Source organism: Heloderma suspectum, chromosome 13 (assembly GCF_057233095.1).
Source record: "Heloderma suspectum isolate Gila_16-S chromosome 13, 16-S_ref, whole genome shotgun sequence".
Classification (NCBI taxonomy): domain Eukaryota; kingdom Metazoa; phylum Chordata; class Lepidosauria; order Squamata; family Helodermatidae; genus Heloderma; species Heloderma suspectum.
The window spans coordinates 6,135,393-6,157,477 of NC_139470.1; the positions used below are offsets into that span (position 1 = coordinate 6,135,393).

At 46.1% G+C, this 22,085-nt stretch overlaps 1 protein-coding gene across 1 annotated transcript in view; it reads right to left on the minus strand.

The window, feature by feature from the left end:
• ABCB9 (ATP binding cassette subfamily B member 9) overlaps window positions 1-20,792 on the minus strand; it is a 40,206-nt gene extending 19,414 nt beyond the window's left edge. Inside the window, exons 1-4 of the mRNA XM_084820047.1 lie at window positions 19,636-20,792; window positions 7,278-8,015; window positions 6,755-6,869; window positions 4,871-5,001 (exon numbers count right to left, since the gene is read on the minus strand). Of these exons, the coding sequence (XP_084676173.1) occupies window positions 4,871-5,001; window positions 6,755-6,869; window positions 7,278-7,896 (865 nt within the window). The 5' untranslated portion in view covers window positions 7,897-8,015; window positions 19,636-20,792. The remainder of the gene's footprint in view (window positions 1-4,870; window positions 5,002-6,754; window positions 6,870-7,277; window positions 8,016-19,635) is intronic.
• Between the last annotated feature and the right edge of the window lie 1,293 nt (window positions 20,793-22,085).

Here is a 22,085-nt window from a genome sequence, read left to right on the forward strand (position 1 = left end):
CTATGTTTGAAATAATAAGTCAATCAATTGCATTAAACAAACAACACAACCTGGCTCCCATTTTGTCCTGGAGTGCACCTCTGAGTCTAAGCCCAGAAGCTGACTGGAAGCCTCTTGGAGCCATCAACATGTGCAGTCTATCAAGAGTTAGGGTTTCTCAAACAGGTTTCTCTAATTTCAAACCCTATGTCAGGGATAGGAACCTCCAGCCAGGGGCATAACCCAGCCTGCAAAGATTCCCAGGACAGGCAACCCCTTCTCCACATCACACACACTTGCCTTTGTTCAGTGCGCCAATCTCTGTCTGTTTGTAAGTGCTAGAGAAGGCTACCGCCGCCAAGGGAAATCCTGCTCTTATCTCCAGTCACCGACAGGAGATAAGAGCAGACTTTCCCTTGCCAACTGAGGAACTCCAATGATATCAGGGGCGCGGGTGTCTTTGGGGGAAAGGGATCATCCCCTGACATCATCCAACCTCTGGTGGTGTCCTGGAATCTATCTGGTCTCTAGGGCCAGAACAGTTCCCCAGCCCTGCTCTACATATGCACAACTCCAACATTCTCCAATGCAGCAAACTCGGGCATCCTGAGAGGGTAGGTGACTGGCCTATTGGGAATTCAGGTGCTCCAGACAGATTTGGACCACGTCCATTCCCAAGAGGAAACATATGCCATTCAAGATGGCTGTCCACCACAAAGGAAGGGACAAAACAATGGTACAATTAAGAGATTAGTTCTAGTTGTCTCCCTGATTGCGTCAAGCCCATCTCTCATTTCAGCCTGCTTCACTGGGCTACAGAAAGGGAAAATCATTTTTCTGCAACTGCAGTACAGAAATGCAACCACAGAGGAAAACCTGGACTGCAAGAAGGTCAAATCAGTCCATCCTAAAGGAAATCAACCCTGAGTGCTCATTGGAAGCACAGATACTGAAGCTGAAGCTCCAGTATTTTGGCCACCTAATGCAAAGAGAAAACTCTCTGGAAAAGACCCTGATGCTGGGAAAGACTGAAGGCAAAAGGAGAAGGGGACGGCAGAGGATGAGATGGCTACATAGCATCACTGATGCTATGAATATGGACTTGAGCACGCTCCGGGAAAGAGTGCAGGACAGGAAGGCCTGGCGTGCTATGGTCCATGGGGTCACAAAGAGTCGGACACGACTGAACGACTGAACAACAACAATAAGGGCCCTTGGATGTGTGTGTGTGTGTGTGTGTGTGTGTGTGTGTGAATACGGTAGCACAAAGGGCTTCCACATCCTTCAACTCAGGAGAGGGCAGATGGTAAGTTTGGGGGATTTATTTTCCCGAAGCCCTGAAATTCACCAACTGGAGCCAGGTGTGAAAGACATAGAATTAAAGAACAGGGTGCCTCTGAGCCCAGGGATTTGATTTGAGTACCACAAGTGAGCTGAGCTCGCAGCCCTTCTTGGTGACAAAAAAATCCACCCCTGGTTACCCCAAGCTTCCTTCATTTCAACAGTCTAATTGTGGGTGGGGGTCATTTTGCTTGGTGCTATTGTTAAAACTGTTCAGAAACACTTGCTGATCTACTTACTGCAATTCACGCAGAGATCCACCACTAGATCCAAAGCCACCACTACATCCAAAGCTTCTGTCCCCATCTGCTTTAACTGAGCCCAAGTTTATTCATTTAGGGTGCAATCCTATCAAGATAGGCAGCTGCCTCCAAACTTGGAGGCAACCGCCTATCCTAAGCAAGGCAGGAAAGAAACAGGGGGGATCGTTCCCTCCATGCCTCTCCTGCCCTGCTATTTTCCACTAGACAGCCTCTTTCAGTTGTCTAGCTGTGGGGGGATGGCCGGGAGAGGAGGCTGCGTGTACGACACATAAGATGTGTCGTACACTCAGCCCCGCCCTCCCCGCAATGCCCCCTGGAATGTCCCTTTTCAGTCTCTCCGTGCTCCTCTTGCAAGCGTGGAGAACGGGGCTTCTCCGCGCTGTCTCCAAGGCAGCACGGACGTAGGGGGAGGTCAGTTTTCTGGGAACCAACCTCAGAGCGCGGGTTCTGAGTTTGGTTCCTGGAAAAGAGCATATCCTATGGCCCTCTAGACAGTGTCTAGTGGCCATAGGATTGCTCCCTTATTTTATTCATTTATTTAAAACATTTCTTGGCTACCTTTCAGGGAAGAAGCCCTCCCAAGGTGGCTTACAGCACTAAAATGCATAAAAACAGTTAGAAGTGATAAAAACAGTAAAAACAACAATGAAAGGCAACAATAAAACCAGCGTATTATTTCTTTATATGTTCAACATTTGCTCCCTGTTGCTGATCTGAGAAACTGAGCAAGCCTCGAGTGCCCCCCCCCCCCCCCGTGATGCTGAAAGGCAGGGATCCAAGGATCCTGTGGTGCCTTCTCGTCAGATGGAAGCTGGCCACCAGAACCTTCAAACACACTGGCCAGACCATGGAGAGGCTAAAATGCGCCCTTTGCTTAAAAAACCCTTAGGCCAGGGCCCAAAGAACTGTGCAACCAGTTCCAAAGAGTGGCCTTTCTTTAAGAGCAGCTTCTTCCAGGCCACATGGAAAAATCCTTCGAAATGGAGGGGAGCTGCAGAAGACATTTATGACATGAGACAGTGTGCAGGAGGGAGGCTGCTGTTCCAGGTCAGAATTCCCACATGCGCATGCCCCCAGACCTTGATGCACAGCTTGAGCATTTACCTGGATCCCAAAGTTCTGGTTGCTTCAAGAAACAGAAGCTGCACATGTCTGTTATGTAGCACAGCGTGATTGTTATCATTATTACGTTTATATTCTGCCCAACAGCTGAGGCTCTCTGGGCAGTTCACAATTAAAAGCATAAAATAAAACATAATATAAGTTTAATAAAATTGTAAAAGTAGCATGATTCGTGAAGCAAGCAAAATGCATATTCAGCCATCCAAAGCTCTCCTGGCTCCCCTTAAATGGCTCTGCTCTTTCTCCCTTGCTGCTTCCTGTGCCTGGAATTTCTGCCCAGAGCACACCTCACATTCTTCAAGTACTACTCAAAACCTATCCTTGCTGTGAAGCCCTAAATCCACACCCCAAACCAAAAAGAGTTATGTGTATTTGCGTTTCCACAAGCCATAAGAACACCAGAAAAGCCCTGCTGGATCAAACCATGGGTCCATCTAGTCCCGCATTCTGTTCACACAGCGGCCAACCAGCTACCCATAGAAAACCCACAAGCAGGACTTGAATGCAACAGCACCCTCCCACTCATGTTCCCCAGCAACTGCTGTACATAGGCACACTGACTCTGATACTAGAGGTAGCATGTAGCCATCAGGACTAGTAGCCATGGATAGCCTGCTCCTCCAGGAATTTGTCTAGCCCCCTTTTAAAGCCATCCAAACTGGTGGCCGTCACTGCATCTTGCGGTAGCGAATTCCATAGCTTAACTATGCCAATACCATTACCCTTTTCCTTCCTTCTTGCTCCTGACTCTGTCAGCATTTAAATTGTAAGCTCCTCTGGGCCAAACCTACATTTTCTTTTGTGGGTGGGCTTATTCTACTCTGTAAAAACACTCTAATTCATACAGTATAAATTATATAAGCGTCAGACGTTTAGGAGCCTGGTCAACCCATGGCTAGTGTTTTGCTGGACCTGGCACCGGGTGGCTTTGAGCACATCCTATCAGCCTTGGTTCACCATCTGTAAAATGGGAATAATGACTTAGCTCAGAGAGTTGCCGCAAGTACTAACTAAGCAAATGGTACTGACAAACGAGTGATACCGCTTTTATATATGAATTGTTTACAATATTTATAGGGTTTTTTAGTAATCGCTTTTCCAGTATTGAAAAGTTATCGCTTTTCCAGTGTTTGAAGTGGGGGGACAATATTTAAAGAACAAATTTAACAGAGCAGCAAACGTTTATAAAAATAGCTTGAAGAACTACTGAGTGCCCAATCCTATGTATGTTTAAAGGAGTCCTACAAACGCAGCATTCCCCAGCCAGCATGGCTGGCTGGGGAATGCTGGGAGCTTTAGGACTTCTTTCCATCTAAAAGTGCACAGGATAGTGCTTTTAGGGCTGGGGAATGCTGGGAGTTATAGGCCTTTTCTCTGTCTAAACATGCATAGGATTGCGCCCTTAGTCAACCAATTTTTGTTAAAGTAAAAAAAAAAGAAAGTGTCTTGAAGCCCTTAGTGGAAAAAAGCCTGAGAAGGAGCTGGTTTGCGATAGTTTATTTATTGACTCTATAGCCCACCTTTCTGCCCAAGTGGTGCTCAAGATGGCTAACAATAGTAAAATGCAGATAAAAACAAGATCTTGATCAGAACATAAAAACAAATCAATTAAAACAGAACTGAAATAACCAATAAAATAGAAATATTAAGCCAACCAGTTAAAAAACATTGTAGCAACAAACCAGCTTATATATCCAAAGCCTGCCTGAATAAAAAAATGTCCTTCCTTGCCAGTGGAATGACAACAAACAGGGAGGAGCCAACCTGGCCTCCCTGGGCAGGGAGTTCCAGAGCCTGGGAGTAAGCACCGAGAAGGCCCTGTCTCACACCCCAAGCAAACGTGCCTCCAATGTTGGTGGGACAGAGAAAAGGGATTCCCCTGAAGTCAAATGCCAGGCAGGTTCATATGGGGGAAAACTAAGGAGCTCCTTAAGCTAAAGCCCTGCTTCTTGCTGCCACAGTGCATATCTCTAGCAACGAGGGCATAAGGAGTGGGGTTTGGTCACCTGAGCACAATGGCAGAAAGTGGATCTAGGGAGAAGCAGCCCCCAGGGTTAAAGCCAGCCCAAGTGTGGGTGGAAATAGATAGTCCCTCCAGCATAATTCTAGACTTCTCAATTTATGACCCAAATGAAAAGTCTTGCGAGATGGACAGAGAAACCCACCGGTAAGATTTTCATCAAAGAAGCTCATTTCCTGTGAGACCAGCGACCGGAAGAGTTTGTTGCGAAGCCGGATGTTCAGCCTAGCGAACACGAGGGTGAAGACCCCGCCCCGGACACCTGCGGCAAATGAGCTGATTGCAGATAAGAGATGTTATAGGACAGACGGACACCAACACACAACCCCTCAGCCCAGTCCTACCACGTGAAAGGGAAAACAAGACAGAGACTGGGGCACGCGGCAGGTCAAGCTGGTGGTTTTCAGACATAGCAAAACCGACTGCTTCAAGATACGTTTACTACCACCCTGAGAGTTGCTGATTTCACCACACTTGCTTGAAAGCAGGGGTGGCCAGCCGTCTGGATCTACCCACCCACTCCAAGCGCTTTGACCTGGCTCCTCTACCAAATTTTAGTCAAGACATGGTGAAGGTTTGCACCCCAGCTTTCACTCCATAGGAAAAGAAAAGGTGTTGCCAAAGGTTGTAAAGAGATGCAGATATAAGGTTGCATCTCTGCTTTGGGGGTTGTCTGTAATGCAGACACAAACCATGCAAAGCCTCTGGCTACTGTGAATTTATTCCTGGCAGAGAGAGAAATCCATGAGGGCAGTGGACAAAGGTGGGTCTGAAAGAGGATACCCTCTCAGCATCCACTTCCTGGCGTTAGCCTGCCTCTCCTCTCCCAATTCAAGGAATGGCAACTTGCTGGAAAGTTGTCTCAAGTCCGCAAGGCAATCGAAACGGCAAGATGGAGCCATTTCAATAGCAGATCCCCTTACAGTTAAGTACGTCAGCCTGCTGTTTGTGGCTTCTTAGCCTTGAAAGTGATCGAATTGCATAGGAGTGCCTCGGGCCATAGAGGAGGCCTCAACACCTCACATTTGACACCCTTCTTTTACTGTGAGATGGTTCCAAGGATATGATGGTGCCTGACTCCTTGCATAGGGACCAGCTTGTGTAGCAAAATATACTTCTGACATCAGGCTGTGGTCTAGCTCTGAGAACAGAGCATATGGAAAAGTCAAGAGAAGCTGAAAGTGGTACCACCCACTGCTATGTTCACACGAACAATTAATTCAATCTAACAAACCTTTATTTGTAATTTCATTTCAACTAAAGTAGTAGGGTGTACATATTTAAATTAAATTAAATACACAAGCTTTAACTTCTGTGCTGATTTCAAAGGAGAATTTTCTGTCTGTCTGTATCTCTGAAACAAACATACACACACGGGGAATTAAAGTGAAGATGGAACAGGAGTATGGGCTCTTCTTTTAAAAAGGAGAATATACTGCTCCTGAACTGTTGTTCATGTGAATATTACCAGAGAAAGGATTGCTTAGAAACTTCTTAGGATACCTTTTGAAAACCAACTAGTCTTGATGGCTATGTGCTACCTCCAGTAACAGAGGCTGTGAGTCTGTGTATGCCAGTTGCTGGGGAACATGGGTGTGGGGGGGTGCTGCTGCACTCGTGTCCTGATTGTGTGTTCCTGGTCGACAGCTGGTTGGCCACTGTGTGAACAGAATGCTAGACTAGAAGGACCCTTGGTCTGATCCAGCATGGCACTTGTGTTCTTAACCACAGAGAGGAAGGCTATTTCCTCTCTAGAAGACAGAAAATAGGAGAATTCTGGGAGAGCATCACATGACATAGCTGAACATGATCTTCTCTGCAAGGAAAAAGATACAGAGTTGGTTCCCATACCCAAGATCCACTGGGAAAGAATACGGAAGGCACACCCTCCTGAGTAACACCCATACCACACCACTACATACACGCACAGGCACGCAAGGTGACAAGGATGTTTTCCGGCCTGGTTTTGGGTTACACCAAAACTGCAATAGGGGTAGTACAATTCACCAATAACTCTTAAGAAGGCTACCTTCCTATGGCTAGAAGGGCCATGATCACCACTGCCATGGAAAATTGGTCCATACTCTTCTGGATTACTATTCCATCAATGGCTCGGCCTGTGTAGTAGGGCAGGAATGTTTCTCCTGTTGGGGAGACAACAAATGATGAGGGAGATTAAAGGCAACCCCCCCAAAACAGGAAACTCTGTTGAATCTTTACACTTAAGACGTGGTATAAAGCAACCATTTCACCCATTCTGGCTAAGCTTGAGTTGGTGTAGCATCGCGGCTCAGGGACCGAGCTACAAATTAGGAAGTCACCCATTTGAATCTCCCTTAGATGACTTTGGGCGAGCTACAGGCTCCCAGTTTTATCTCCCACCCACCACACCCCAATAAGGGCATAGGAATACTTACAGGGCTGCTGTAAGGACCACAAGATATTGTAAGTCAAGTGCTTTGAACACTTGAAAATAATTAATAATTAATGAGCATTCATTATTAGCAGCAGTGGGATCAAAGACAGACATGGATACCTTTGAAGTCACTCACCTAAAGCAGCAAGTAAGAGGAAGAAAAAGGCCACAGCAAGCAAGTGAGCATCTGGTTTGGTGTAAGACAAGAGCTTACAAATCGTGGCCGCTGAGGCTTCCTCTTTTTTTTCCTGAGCACCGGGAGAACTCGGGTCCCCAATTTCCTCTGCTTCTGTCCTAGATTCGGAATTGACGCCCAAGGTCTCCCTGGAAGGCCTCACAGAGGACAGCAGCTGCCACAGGGAGAACGTGGCTGCCAGTGACACATACGTCCAGGCAAACAAGCTCCAGAACCATGGGTCCTTGATGGTCTTCCTCACTTCCGAGTAGAGCAGCAGCTTAACCAAGGCGTAAATCCCTGCCGTGAGGCAGACCAGCGTGATAAAAATCTGGGACCCTTTCAACCGCTTGGGGCCATAGTTGGTGTTTTTGGCGACCCCAATGGCAGCGCCCAACAGCAAGCAACTCCTGTACAAGCAGACGCCCCAGATGTCCAGCATGGAGTCAAAGATGTTGAAGTGCTTCAGGTCCAGAAGGATGCTCCTGGTGCCACGGCTGCGTTCGTACAGCAACGTGGTTACTGTTACGTCCACGCCTGTGAAGGCCAGTGTGCCAGCCACTGCTTTCCAGGCCCGCATCTTCAGCTTGTCCTGGAGTGAGGTAGAGGTGGAGAAACAGCGAGAGGAGAGGGAAGAGGAAGGAGAAACAGGGAGCCTCCTAGTCCAGAGTTAAAGCCAACATGGCCGCCCAGCTGTTCCTGCAAGAGAGAAGAGAACATAACATGTATGACTGAATCTTGAAACGGCAAATCTGAATCAGATTTTTGGCACAGACCTCTCCTCTTGCTGTGGGAAGGTCTCCCTTTGTATTAACTCTCGGGTGATTTGGTGCGTTAGGAAACCTTTTCTACCTGTTCCCAGAGGGGTGGCCATGTTAGTCTGTTGCAGCAAAAACAACAAACTTAAAACGCCTAATAGATTTATACTGGCATAAGCTTTCGTGGACACAGTCCGCTTTATCAGATACATCTGACCACGTGTTGGGAATCAGGGACTCACTCGCCTGAAACAGGGTCTGACAAGCAATGGACTCCACATGTTCATTCAACAATCCACATTTTGGAAAGTGGCCCAGAACTTTAGCCTACAATGCACTGAGCCCCTTCTGACCAAAATCACAGGCATGGTGACTGCAAGAATCAACACAACTTAGCCAAATTCAAGCTTAGCGCCCTCCTTTCTCTCCTGTTTCCACCAGGGCTCAAACCAGACCCTTCCCTTGTCCAAACGTCTCCTCTTTCCTGTTGTGTCACAAAACGCTTCCTCCTTCAAAACCCTGTCATGTAGGCCCTGCTTCCTTCAGGCTGCTCTACCATTTTAAGTGGGACAAGCTAAGAAAGGCTGCACTTGCCTTGTCACAGCCTGTATGGAGAGAAGACCAACCTTTCAAGGCTCAGAGGAATGAAGGTCTCTGGCCAGTGCACAGAAGTAGTTTAAAAATGGAGGTGCTCCGGCAGCCATCTTGCCCCTCCAGCCTTCTCTCTAAGGCAGCAATCCTAAGCGTGGTTATAAGGGAGTAAGACCCAGAGAACTCAGCCTATAAGTCCCACTGAACCCGTGTTTACTTAGTGGGACTTACTTCTGAGTAAACATGAGAGTCTCCACTGTAGTCCTTTTAAAATGGAGGTGCTCTGGCAGCCATCTTGCCATTCCAGCCTACTCTCTAAGGCTGCAATCCTAAGAACGTTTACAACATAGTAAGTCCCACTGACCTCAGTAGAACTTGGTTCTGAGTAAGCATGCTTAGGACTTCAATACACAACTGAGAAATTTTTTAAATATTTCTGTGGTGGCCCTCAAATTGTAGAATACATTTTCTAGAGAGTTCTGCCTGGCATGTACTTTGTTGACTTTTCGGTGCCAGGCAAAGATCTCTTTATTCTCCCAGGCCTTTAAAAAACAACAACGGCTGCTTGTTTTATTTTTTAAATAAATTTAAAGCTGCATTTTAAAACAATCCTTTTCTGTGTTTTAGTGGCTTCCTTTTAAAATTATTTCAAATTACTGTTGCTGTTGCTTTTAAATTCTTTTACATGTTTGTGGTTTTATTTTATTGGTTTTTAATCATGTATGTTGCCCTGAGAGCTTTGGCTACAGGGCAATTCATAATGTAATAAAATCAAATACAAATAAAATTAGTAACAACAACAACAACAACATAACAACAACATAACAACAACTGGAGCTGAAGAGATGCAAGAGAGCATCAAGCCAATTATTGATTCTTGTAAACCACTCTGGGAGCCTTTGGACGGAAGAGCAAGATAAAATACTTGGAACGAACCAACCAGGTGACATTTCTGGCCAGTTGAGATTTGGCCCTGGGGCCTCTAACGGGTGGGCGGCCGGCGGCATGAATTGTCTCATCCGGTGATGCTAAACTGCTCCCTCCACTCTTGCCACCCACAAGTAAAACCAACAGGGCCCCCTTCGCTGGTCCAGCTGCTTTCCCATCTCCAGCAACTGCTCCCCATCTGAATCTGCTACAGAACGCTTAGGCCTGAATTACTCCCTTTTATATTAGAATTCAGCTCCAAAAACACACACCAAACAAATGTGTTTTGCCTAAGTTAACTGATGTTTTCCCGCCCTTTCATGGGTTCCTAGGTGGGGCAGGGCAGCAGTGGACACTCCGAATGCCACGCTTGCTTACAAAAACATGCCCAATTAAATAGCGGGCTGGTATCCAAATCCGGATATCCTCTTCTCTGAGGAGCGAGGCCTAAAACCCTTAAACGCCGAGAAGGAGAACCCAGGGTGACGGATCTTTTCCCAGCTGTTGCCATGGAGACGGAACAAGGCCGGCCCCTCCTGGAGAGATGTTTGCAACCCTCCAATAAAAAACAACCAGTACCCACTGGGAGCCATGCTAATGGAGAATACGGGCAACACCCGTCCTTAAACTGGGATCTCCACACACAAGATCACCCCCTTGTATTTTGATTTATTTAATCCAGAATAACAATGAAAACCATATGGGGGAGGGGGAGGGTTGGAGACAGACCCTATGGGCCCAGGACAACCTTCCCCACCCTAGCGGTCTTGCGACGCATCAGACTACAAATCCCATCATCCACAGCCAGCCAGAGATAATAGGAGTTGTAGGCTAAACTATCTGGAGGGCACCAGCTTTGGGAAGGCTGTTGTAGGGGTGTGTGCGCACGTGTAGACAAACTGAACACACACATACCCTTGATGTGATACTCCATCTCCTCACGCTCTGAACACTCGTCATTGCTTGCATGCTTGGAGAGATTTAGGCAAACAGGCAATAGCGAGGAGGAGGCTTTGGAGGGGGGTGTCTGTGGCCCTCTGCAGGGGTGCGGTCCTCAGAAGGTACTTGATCCCAAGCGCTAACACCAGCTTTGCCCTCCACACGCACAAAGGTTTATCAATTTGCCCTCTTCAGTCCTGCTGTCCTAGGCAGTCCCTACGGCCTACTGGCTGTGAGTTACTCTGTACACCAGTACCCTGGATTCATTAACCGTGAGCAAGTCCTACTTCCTGACTTTGCCTTCTGAGACACTAATGTGGACTAGAGTCCCCACTCCAACTTTCCAACATGTGTGGAAAGAGTTTGAGGAGAGGAGGTAGAACACCAACCTTTCCCAAGCCATTATAGTTCTGGGAAGTTGAAATATATCTCACCTGAATTAAATGCCAGAGGGGCAATTGTGCTCCTCAGTTACAACAAAGATGATAGATAGATAGATAGATAGATAGATAGATAGATAGATAGAGATACACACACACACACACACATATGTATTTGTTGTGGCAGACGCTTTTGTGGATGTTATCCTTGGTTGACAGACAGACATGTAGGCACCGATGTATGTGTGTGAGAAGGAGATAATTGTGAACAGTGGGACCAAAAATCCACAAATGCAGTACAGCCCCCAACATTGAAAAGAAATGCCACAGAAGGTACCTCTTACATTCACGGCTTTTTGGCTTCACTGTTTACAATTGCCTCCCCTCAACGCCCAGGTGTGTATTGCAAAAATAACACTTCCTGCATCTGACAAAGTGGTCTCAAGTTATCTGTCGCAGAAAGAACATGATGGAAAAACACTTCACTGCAGCATCCTGCTACAGGTGAAACTTGTCATGGTGGAGGGAGAAACCATTTTTCGGAATAGTTCATCCATCTTCTAATTGAGAGACTCCTTATTGATAGGGCTGCAATGTCTAACTGATTAATCAGCCCAGGTTCTAAGATCAGCAGGGGAGGCCCTGTTATCAATACTGCCACACTAGGAAGTTTGTAGTGGGCCGTGAGTGGTGTGTGAAGGGTCTTCTCTTGTAGTGGCCCCGAGGTTGTGGAGCTCCCTCCCCTCTGAAGTGCATCTGGAGCTTTCATTGTATGCATTCAGTCAGCAAGTCAAGATGGACCTCTTTAGCCAGGCCTTTGGAAGTGGTTGAAGGATGAGGTCATTTTCCCCTGCAGTGAAGCTGTGTTCTGAATTGGTATGAATTTAGGTTTTCCTTGAAGTTTTACATTGTTTTATACTATTTTATTATTGATATTCATGCACCCCACCTTGGAGTCAGAAGGTGAAAGCTGGGCTATAAATCTGAATTATTAGTAATTGTAATATTTAAATCAACTAAGGGCACAATCCTATGCATGTTTAGACAGAAAAAAGTCCCACAACTCCCAGCATGCTGGGAATTGTGGGCCCTTTTTCTGTCTAAACATGCATAGGATTGTGCCCTAAGATCTTTTCTCCCCATCCCCTTTCTTGTCATAGCTTTTTGGATCATCAGCCTGCAGGAATTTCTTCTTTGTTACTTATTATTATTATTATTAAATTTATTAATCGCCCATCTGGCTGGTCACCCAGCCACCCTGGGCGATGTAAAGCATATAAAAAAACAGTTTAAAACAATAAAATTCTACAATAAAAACGTTTTCTAAAATACCCTAACCCACCCCAAATGCCTGCCTGAACAACCACAATTTTAATGCACGGCGGAAGCTCGTTAAAGATGGGGCATGGCGGAGTTCCCTAGGGAGGGAGTTCCACAGAATGGGGGCCACCACAGAAAAGGCCCTCTCCCTCATCCCCACCAGTCTAGCTGTCTTGGCTGATGGGACAGAGAGAAGGCCACCAAGGCTGATCTTGTTAAGCGGCCTGTCTGGTGTTGCTGGAGGCGCTCCTTAAGATACGTAAGCTGCTCTGAGCCAGAAGTCTGGGGTAAAAGGGCTGTAAGTACATAAATAAATGTGTCTTCAGTTAATGTGTCCCCAATTAATCACGCAACCTTCATATAATAATTATTCTTATTAAAATAAGTGATTATACAAATTACAGATGGCAGGCATTTAAGAACAGTTGTGCTTTTATCCATATCCAAATTTAACCAATAGTTCAATTTATTACGACTGAAACCTCAAACAACTTATCAAGTAAGATTTCTTTAGTTGGGTAACAGCCCAACTTATTTATGGACTAGCAATTTTCAGATTCCCCTTCATGGATCACTGCCTTGTTGTGGCGAAGGGGCTTGCGTAACTCAGTGAAGCCATAAGCTATGCCGTGCAGGGCCACCCAAGACGGACAGGTCATGGCAGAGAGTTCTGACAAAATGTGGTCCACTGGAGAAAGAAATGGCAACCCACTCCAGTATTCTTGCCAAGAAAACCCCATGGAACGTATCACAAGGCTAAAAGAGATGACGCCGGAAGATGAGCCCCTCGGGTTGGAAGGTGTCCAATATACTGGGGAAGAGCAGAGGGAATTTCCAAGTAGTGCCGGAAAGAGTGAAGTGGCTGGGCCAAAGCCGAAAGGACACTCAGCTGTGGATGTGTCTGGTGGTGAAAAGAAAGTCCGATGCTGTAAAGAACAATATTGTTTAGGAACCTGGAATGTAAGGTCAATGAATCAAGGTAAGCTGGAGGTGGTCAAACGTGAGATGGCAAGATTGAACATCGACATCTTGGGAATCAGCGAACTAAAATGGACAGGCATGGGCGAATTTAATTCAGGTGACCATCATATCTATTATTGTGGGCAAGAATCCCTTAGAAGAAATGGAGTAGCACTCATAGTCAACAAAAGGGTGGGAAAAGCAGTACTGGGGTACAATCTTAAAAATGATAGAATGATCTCAGGATGAATCCAAGGCAAACCATTCAACATCACAGTAATTCAAGTCTATGCCCCAACCACTGATGCCGAAGAAGCTGAGGTTGATCGGTTCTATGAAGACCTACAACACCTTCTAGAACTAACACCAAAAAAAGATGTCCTCTTCATCATAGGGGATTGGAATGCTAAAGTAGGAAGTCAAGAAATCACCAGGATAACAGGCATGCTTGGCCATTGTACACCAGGCCATGGTGTACAAAATGAAGCAGGACAAAGGCTAATAGAGTTTTGTCAAGAGAACACGCTGATCATAGCAAACACTCTTTTCCAACAGCACAAGAGGCAACTCTACACGTGGACATCACCAGATGGTCAATATCGAAATCAGATTGATTATGTACTTTGCAGCCGAAGATGGAGAAGCTCTATACAGTCAGTAAAAACAAGACCTGGAGCTGACTGTGGCTCAGATCATGAGCTGCTTCTTGCAAAATTTTGGCTGAAATTGAAGAATGTAGGGAAAACTACTAAACCATTCCGGTATGACCTCAATCATATCCCTTATGACTATACAGTGGAGGTGAGGAATAGATTTAAGGGATTAGACCTGATAGACAGAGTGCCTGAGGAACTATGGATGGAGGTCCGTAACATTGTTCAGGAGGCAGTAACGAAATCCATCCCAAAGAAAAAGAAATGCAAGAAAGCCAAGTGGCTGTCTGATGAGGCTTTACAAGTAGCTGAGGAAAGAAGGGAAGCGAAAAGCAAGGGAGAAAGGGGAAATATATCCAACTGAATGCAGAGTTCCAGAGAATAGCAAGGAGAGACAAGAAGGCCTTCTTAAATGAACAATGCAAAGAAATCGAGGAAAACAACAGAATGGGAAAGACTAGAGATCTTTTCAAGAAAATTGGAGATCTCAAGGGAACGTTTTGTGCAAAGACAGGCATGATAAAGGTCAAAGAAGGCAGGGACCTAACAGAAGCAGATGAGATTAAGAAGAGGTGGAAAGAATACACAGAAGAACTATACAGGAAAGAACGGAATGTCCCTGATAGCCATGATAGTGTGGTCACTGAACTTGAGCTGGACATCCTAGACAGTGAAGTCAAGTGGGCCTTAGGAAGCATTAGTAACAACAAAGCTAGTGGAGATGACAGTATTCCAGCAGAGCTATTTAAAATCCTAAAAGATGATGCTGTTAAAGTGCTGCACTCAATATGCCAACAGATTTGGAACACTCAACAGCGGCCACAAGACTGGAAAAGGTCAGTTTACATTCCAATTCCAAAGAAGGGCAATGCCAAAGAGTGTTCAAACTACCACACAATTGCGCTCATTTCACATGCCAGCAAGGTGATGCTCAAAATCCTACAAGCTAGGCTTCAGCAGTATACGAACCGAGAACTACCGGAAGTACAAGCTGGGTTTCGAAGAGGCAGAGGAACTAGAGATCAAATCGCCAACTTTCGCTGGATCATGGAGAAAGCAAGAGAATCCAGAAAAACATCTATTTCTGCTTCACTGACTACGCTAAAGCCTTTGATTGTGTGGATCAAACAAACTCTGGCAAATTCTGAAAGAGATGGGGGTACCAGACCACCTTACCTGTCTCCTGAGACACCTGTACGAGGGTCAAGAAGCAACAGTAAGAACCAGACATGGAACAACCGATTGGTTCAAAATTGGGAAAGGAGTACGACAAAGCTGCATATTGTCACTCTGCTTATTTAACTTATATGCAGAGTACATCATGAGAAACGCTGGGTTGGATGAATCACGGGTTGGAATTAAGATTGCTGGGAGAATTATCAACAACCTCTGATATGCAGATGATACCACCCTAATGGCAGAAAATGAAGAGGATCTAAAGAGCCTCTTGTTGAGGGTGAAAGAGGAGAGTGCAAAAGCTGGTTTGAAACTCAACATTAAAAAAACGAAGATCATGGCATCTGGCCCCATCACTTCCTGGCATATAGAGGGGGAAGAAATGGAAGTAGTGACAGATTTTATTTTCTTGGTCTCCAAGATCACTGCAGACGGTGACTGTAGCCATGAAATTAAAAGACGCTTGCTCCTTGGGAGGAAAGCTATGGCAAACCTAGACAGCATAGTAAGAAGCAGAGACATCACCTTGCCGACAAAGGTCCGTCTAATCAAAGCTATGGTTTTCCCAGTAGTAACGTATGGCTGTGAGAGCTGGACTATAAGGAAGGCTGAGCGCCGAAGAATTGATGTTTTCGAACTGTGGTGCTGGAGAAGACTCTTACGAGTCCCCTGGACTGCAAGGAGGTCAAATCAGTCCATCCTAAAGGAAATCAACCCTGAGTGCTCATTGGAAGGACAGATACTGAAGCTGAAGCTCCAATATTTTGGCCACCTAATGCGAAGAGAAAACTCTCTGGAAAAGACCCTGATGCTGGGAAAGACTGAAGGCAAAAGGAGAAGGGGACGGCAGAGGATGAGATGGCTAGATAGCATCGCTGGTGCAATGAATATGGACTTGAGCACACTCCGGGAGAGAGTGCAGGACAGGAAGGCCTGGCGTGCTATGGTCCATGGGGTCACGAAGAGTCGGACGCGACTGAATGACTGAACAACAACAACAACAACAATTTTCAGATTAATCTTATAATTTTTAAATTAAGGGCGCAATCCTATGCATGTTTAGACAAAGAAAAGGCCTACAACTCTGGCTGGGGAATGCTTGGAGTTGTAGGCCTTTTCTCTGTCTAAACATGCATAGGATTGCACCCTAATGGAGCAATCCTATGGCCGCTAGTCAGCAGCTAGATGGCCATAGGATATGTTGGTTTCTGGGAAGTGGCCCCGGAGCCCACGCTCCAAGGTCAGTTCTATGAGAACCAACCTTCCCCCCCGATCATGCTGCCTCGCAGGCAGCTTGGAATGGCCCCATGCTCCACGATCAGGAGCATGGGTGGTGAAAACGGGGCATTCCAGGGGGCGTTCTGGGGCGGGGAAGGCGGAAATTCCAGTACAGGACATCCAACGTGTCATCTGGCAGCTGCTTCCCCCGCTCCACCTTCCTGCAGTTAGACAGCCAAAATCGACCATCCAGCCGCAAATGCAGGGTGGCTGAAGCATGGAGGGGATGATTTCCTCCGTGCTTCTCCTGCCCTGTATTGGATAGGCAGTCGCCTCCAAGTTTGGAGGCGGCCGCCCATCCCGGTAGGATTGCTCCCCCCATGTTAATTACATCTGTACCCTACCCTTCCTTCAGAGAGCTCATTGTGGCGTGTACATGGTTCTCTCCCCTCCAAGCATTTTATTCTCACAACAACCCTGTGAGGAAGCTTAGGATGCGGAAGAGGGATTAGCCTGGGGTCACCCAGTAAGCTCCGTGGCTGCATTAGGATTTTAACCTGGGTCTCTCTGGTTCTACTTTGACACTATAACCACTAGACCTTTCTGGCTCTCCTCTACATTTCTGTTTTGTTTGCATTTCTATTTCTCTCGCCCCCACCAAACATCCCTTATTCTTTTAGCTATAACCAGGGAAACCTATCAACATCACATCCTCCAGCTTTGTCTCACTCAGGGTAACAGATCAGGTACCCCTTAGACAGCAGATCTGAGGTGACATGTTCTGATTTTTTTTGCTCAGGTCTCTAGAATAGTCTTGATTTTAACCTCTCTAATCAAACACAAGAATTGGAGGACTGGGGAAAAAGAGAGGGAGAAAATGAGCTTTAAATGGTCTTTAGTACACGGCTGCTTAAATCCTCAATGCCATTACTTGTCAGATACACAAGCACACAATACCTTACATCCCATTTTGTTCGTGTTCAGTCTTGGGCCTTTTCAACCCAGAACACAAAAAATAATCAGGTAGAAAAATGAGGCTTACAAATATTACATAAAAACTAATCCAACTTTTTTTTTTTTACAGATTGAATCCACAAAACATTAGTAATCTGTACATTTGTACAGGGCCTTTATTATATATAATATAATAATATATAATATAATTATATAATTATAATATAATATAATATACATTATATATATATATATATATATATATATATATAATAAAGGGCCTTTATTATATCATACCATCTGGACTTTCAAAATATATTTGTGTATTAGCTCCAAAATGAGACAAGTTCTTTTAAAAAAATCTAGCTATTCATATACAAAAGAATGGGTAGCGTTGCTATCTTTCTTCCCTCCTTTCTGCTCTCCACAGACAGAATTCCTGTGTCATTAACACCTGCATAACAGGCAACTATTCATCTGGTCAAGCTTTTATCATCACTGCATCCTCAATGCCAAGGAAAGGTTCTGCTGTTTAAAGGCACAGACGCGGGGGGGGGGGGGATTGGTGCATCCAATCTTGGCTGGGAAGGAACTCACAAAACTGTAGACAGAATATGCTTTGGCCAAACTTCCATTCAAATCAGTTAGGCCTGTTTAACACCCTAGCAAACATTCATCTACAGAGCCAGCTATCCAGGGGAATCTGCCAAGTCATCCCACTTAAGAGAAACCTACAGTAAAGAGGGTGGGAAAAACAGTTACAAAAATGAACTTTCAGCAGAGCTGCCTAATGACATCCAATTAATCAAATCCGTCACATTTTACACACAGCTGTCCTCCTGATTTTATCTAACACACTCCTACCAAATGTAGCCTGATTATTATTTTTTTTAATTATGGAATTGCTCAGTTTTAAAAGGTGTAGCTACAAATGCGATGGGGATGGATCTTAGCTCAGCAGCAGAAGACCCCAGGTTTGTGGGCAGAAGATCCCAGGTTCCTCTCCAGTTAAAAGGACCAGGTACTATGAGTCATAGAATCATAGAATAGTAGGGTTGGAAGGGGCCTACAAGGCCATAGAGTCCAACACCCTGCTCAATGCAGGAATCCAAGTCAGAGCATCAGATGACTGAGATGGACAACCAGAGTTCCTGATGGTGCCAACAGGCTGCTGAGATATCCAAACAATTTGCAATGGATTCAAACACAGGAGAGAAAGACACACGCACACACTCAGGCAGACCCAAGAGCTGCATTTGCAAACGGCCAAACAGGGCTCCCAATTTCATGTTACTTCTCTTGGTGACTCAGTAATTTTAAAAACGAGAGGCATGGGGGTTCAAACACCTCAGAAGTTATTCTTCTGCCCTGTAAGGCCCTGTGCCTATTCCCAAATGCTTGAGGACTAGCTGTGGCTTACCCAAGCTGCAAAGGGAAAGTATGTCAGCTCAGGCCACGCTGGCTGATGATGGGAGTTGTAGTCCAACGCCCCCGGCAGGCACAAGTTTCCTTGCCCCTGCTCTACAAAACTGGGAGGGGACACGTATGGCATTATCCCCAGAGAACTAGTTTTATGAGGTGTTTAATTATAAATATAATAAACAGCTATCTTTACCCTCACAATAACCCTGCAGGGCAGGCAAGGGCAAAAGTCACCCATAACATCCATGCGCTTAAATTGGATTTACATCTACTTAAGGGAGGGAGTCACGGCTTGGAGAGAGAACACCTTCCTGGCTGGCAGACAGAAGGTCCCGGGTTCAACCCCCAGCTTCTCCTGTCTAAAAAGGAGCCCAGGTAGCAGGTGATGAGCAGGACAAACCCTTTTCTGTCTGAGCTACAGGCAGGTGGAGGACCAGGCTAATTGCACCGGTGACCTGGCTCCAGATACAGCTGCTTCAGCTGTTCCTATGGGATTTGAGCTCTGCAGTCTTACTCCACGACACCCCTTACGGCAGGGGCAGGCAACCCGGCGCTCTCCAGGTGTTTTGCACAACAGCTCCCATCATCGCTGACCCCCGGCCATGCTGGATGGGGCTCATGGGAGTTGTCGTCCAAGACATCTAGAGGGCGCCAGGTTGCCTACCTCTGCCTTAGGGAATTCACAGGTTCAGGGATTAAACTCAAGTGAAGCCTGGACTTTGTTTAGAGTCGGGTCTTTGAAGGAGGAGGCTCTGTTACCTCGCTGCCTCGCATCTGCGTCAGGAAAACGCAGCAAGGGAGGAGAACATGAAAGAAAAGGCAGATTGCGAAGGCCGGAGGGCCAGCTCTGTGGGGGGAGAAAGGAGGAGGACACCTCCTCGCACCAGCGATGGGGCAATAAATAGAAAAAAACTGGGGAAGGGGATCTCTAGGAGACCCCATGCACGCACGCACGCACGCACCCACCCATCCATCCACGCACGCATGCAACGCCAGGATGGAGGGTCTCTGCAGTTCTTACCTGCAGAGAAGACCAGGACGCGAGATCACCGCTGCAAAGAATAACTAAGGCAAGCGGCAACAGTAGCAAAGCCGGCCGGCGGCTGCTGGCGCTACGGAGATCCTCTCCAGGACAAGGTCGGAAGTGGGCGGGGCATTTCCCAGGGTGCATCATCAGGCCACGCCCCCACGCACCTATGCAGCTGGAGTGTCTTGTCAAGTGCGCTAAAAAAAATTGTTAAAAAGGAGAGGTGGGTTGGGGGAGACTAGCAAAAGAGATATTTAATAATACAAAACTTAATAAACAATGAAAATAGAGCTTCAGCTATTGGGCGGTATAGAAATGTAATAAATAAATAACATTAAACAAGAATGGAAATGTAATAAATAGCTAAGGGGAATGGCTGTAGCCATTCCTTTGGGGCATGCTGGCAGTTGTAGGCCTTTTTCTGTTTAAACATCCATAGGGCTGCGCCTTTAATTTCTCTGATCCCTTTTCCAGGCCATTTTGCATCATAGCTATCTACAACCGTGTCTTCTGGCAGAGGGGCCCACAGGTTGACGATGCGTGGCACGAAGCCAACTTTCTTTTGTCTGTCTTGAACCTACCGCCAATCGGCTTGTCGCAAAGTGATTTCCTGAGAAATTGTTTTGCCTCTTCACTCCGGAAATAAAATGCATTTCGGATAGTTCCCTCCAAGTTTTATGCAGCAAATAGACCTAAACCTACTAGGAAATGAGTGCTGGTGGATGACCATACTTGCGATCCAGCTAGTGCAGCCTCTGAATAAAATTTACTAGGCCCAATCTCTGTCTTGTTAACAAGTCTCTTGGAACCAAGGTTAGGATCCAGCAGCAGCTGACCTAAACCACTAGGAAGGCAAGTGCTGCACAGGGGGGCCCTTGCTGTTATCTCTGGGTGCTTGTGAAGTGGGTTGGGCCTGGGGGAGATTGCCAGATGGGTCCACAGCCTGCAGGCCAAAGGTTCCCTACCCTTGATATACACAAAGCTTTAAGAGCCAGCAGGAAAAACCCTCTTGACTTTGAAACTACTAATTCAACATTTGGACAGAAACTGTTCTTATGTGGATTTTTTCACCCACCCTATCTGAAGATATGTGCTGGGAGAAGAATGTTTAAACATCATTTATCAAAAAAAAATTTTTTTTTTAAATTACAGTAATTAAACTAACCCTCAGCTCAGGCCCAACCACAAAATCTTGCCAATAATATTTTGTCACAGGGTCTGGAAAAAGGGAGTTCCAAAGATATGGAGCTGCTCTCAGACAACTCCCTGTCTGAGCTTCTTGTTCAGAATTGCTGCATAAGCAGTACAGCCAAATGACTGTTTTGGTCAGCTCACAAGATCAGGAAATCCACGAATGAAAGACAGGCTCAGAAACATATTAGGCCAAAGGCTTTTATTAGGTGGTCATTTACATATTCACAGAGACAAATTCAGACATGGAGCAATGCCATTTGCGATCCTCATTTCAGCTCAACAGCCAAAGCATGAATTAAAATGGTGCCTTACTTACACCAGCCATGGCAATCCCATCACAGCTAGTCCAGTGTCCCCACTTTTGATTTGTGTAGCAACCAAGGCTTTACCTGTGCGTGCTGCCTGTGCAACTTCCCAATTTGGATGAGAACGCCTGACAAAGAGTTCTGGAGAACGCAAAAGCTTACTTCTGTGGCAGTTCCATTGGTCCCAGTATAGGTATTATTGCCTAACTGTGGATTTTGGATTGTTTGGAGCTGGTTTTACAACCCTTTCCACCCACCCTATACCTCTCTGGAGCCACATTCCTTCTAGTTGGGCTCATATAGCCCAAGCCAAGCAGGGGGAAGGGAATTAATTTGCTATTCGGAGGTCAGCCATAGGGAGGTGCTCTATAAATCCCCCCCACACACACACACACTTCATATATGGCTGGGGCAGACACAGGTTTAAAGACACAGGCCCAGCAGCATCATATATAGCAGGAGTGGGGAACCTTTCAGCCTGAGGACCGAATGCCATTTCAGGTGAGTTCTCATGGGCCGCATTCCAGTCATGGACCGGGCTGAAGGCAAAGGGGCAGAGCCAACATATGAAAAATACCAGCCTATTGTAGTTTGAAGCTCTTCCCGCCAGTAACTAAGCCTTAAGAGAGGCCTTCCAACCATTTAGAAAGGGGAAAGAACTTCAGGAACGCCGGGAAACCACCAAATGATTGGTGGGCGGGGGGAAGGGGCGTGTGTCACATTCCTACGTCCTCCCCCTTCACAATCAACACACTCCAGGAAACAAGGCTTCAGGCTAACACTACTTTATTAGTTACTGATCAGCTTCTTTACAAATGCAGGTTATAGGAAACTCTCAGACTGCATAGAACCAGCTCATCCACACATCTACGAATATCAATAGAGGAGATGAAGTGGAAGTTAGAGAAGTTGCCAGAAGTCTGGGCAAGAACTTCTTGGCCAGAC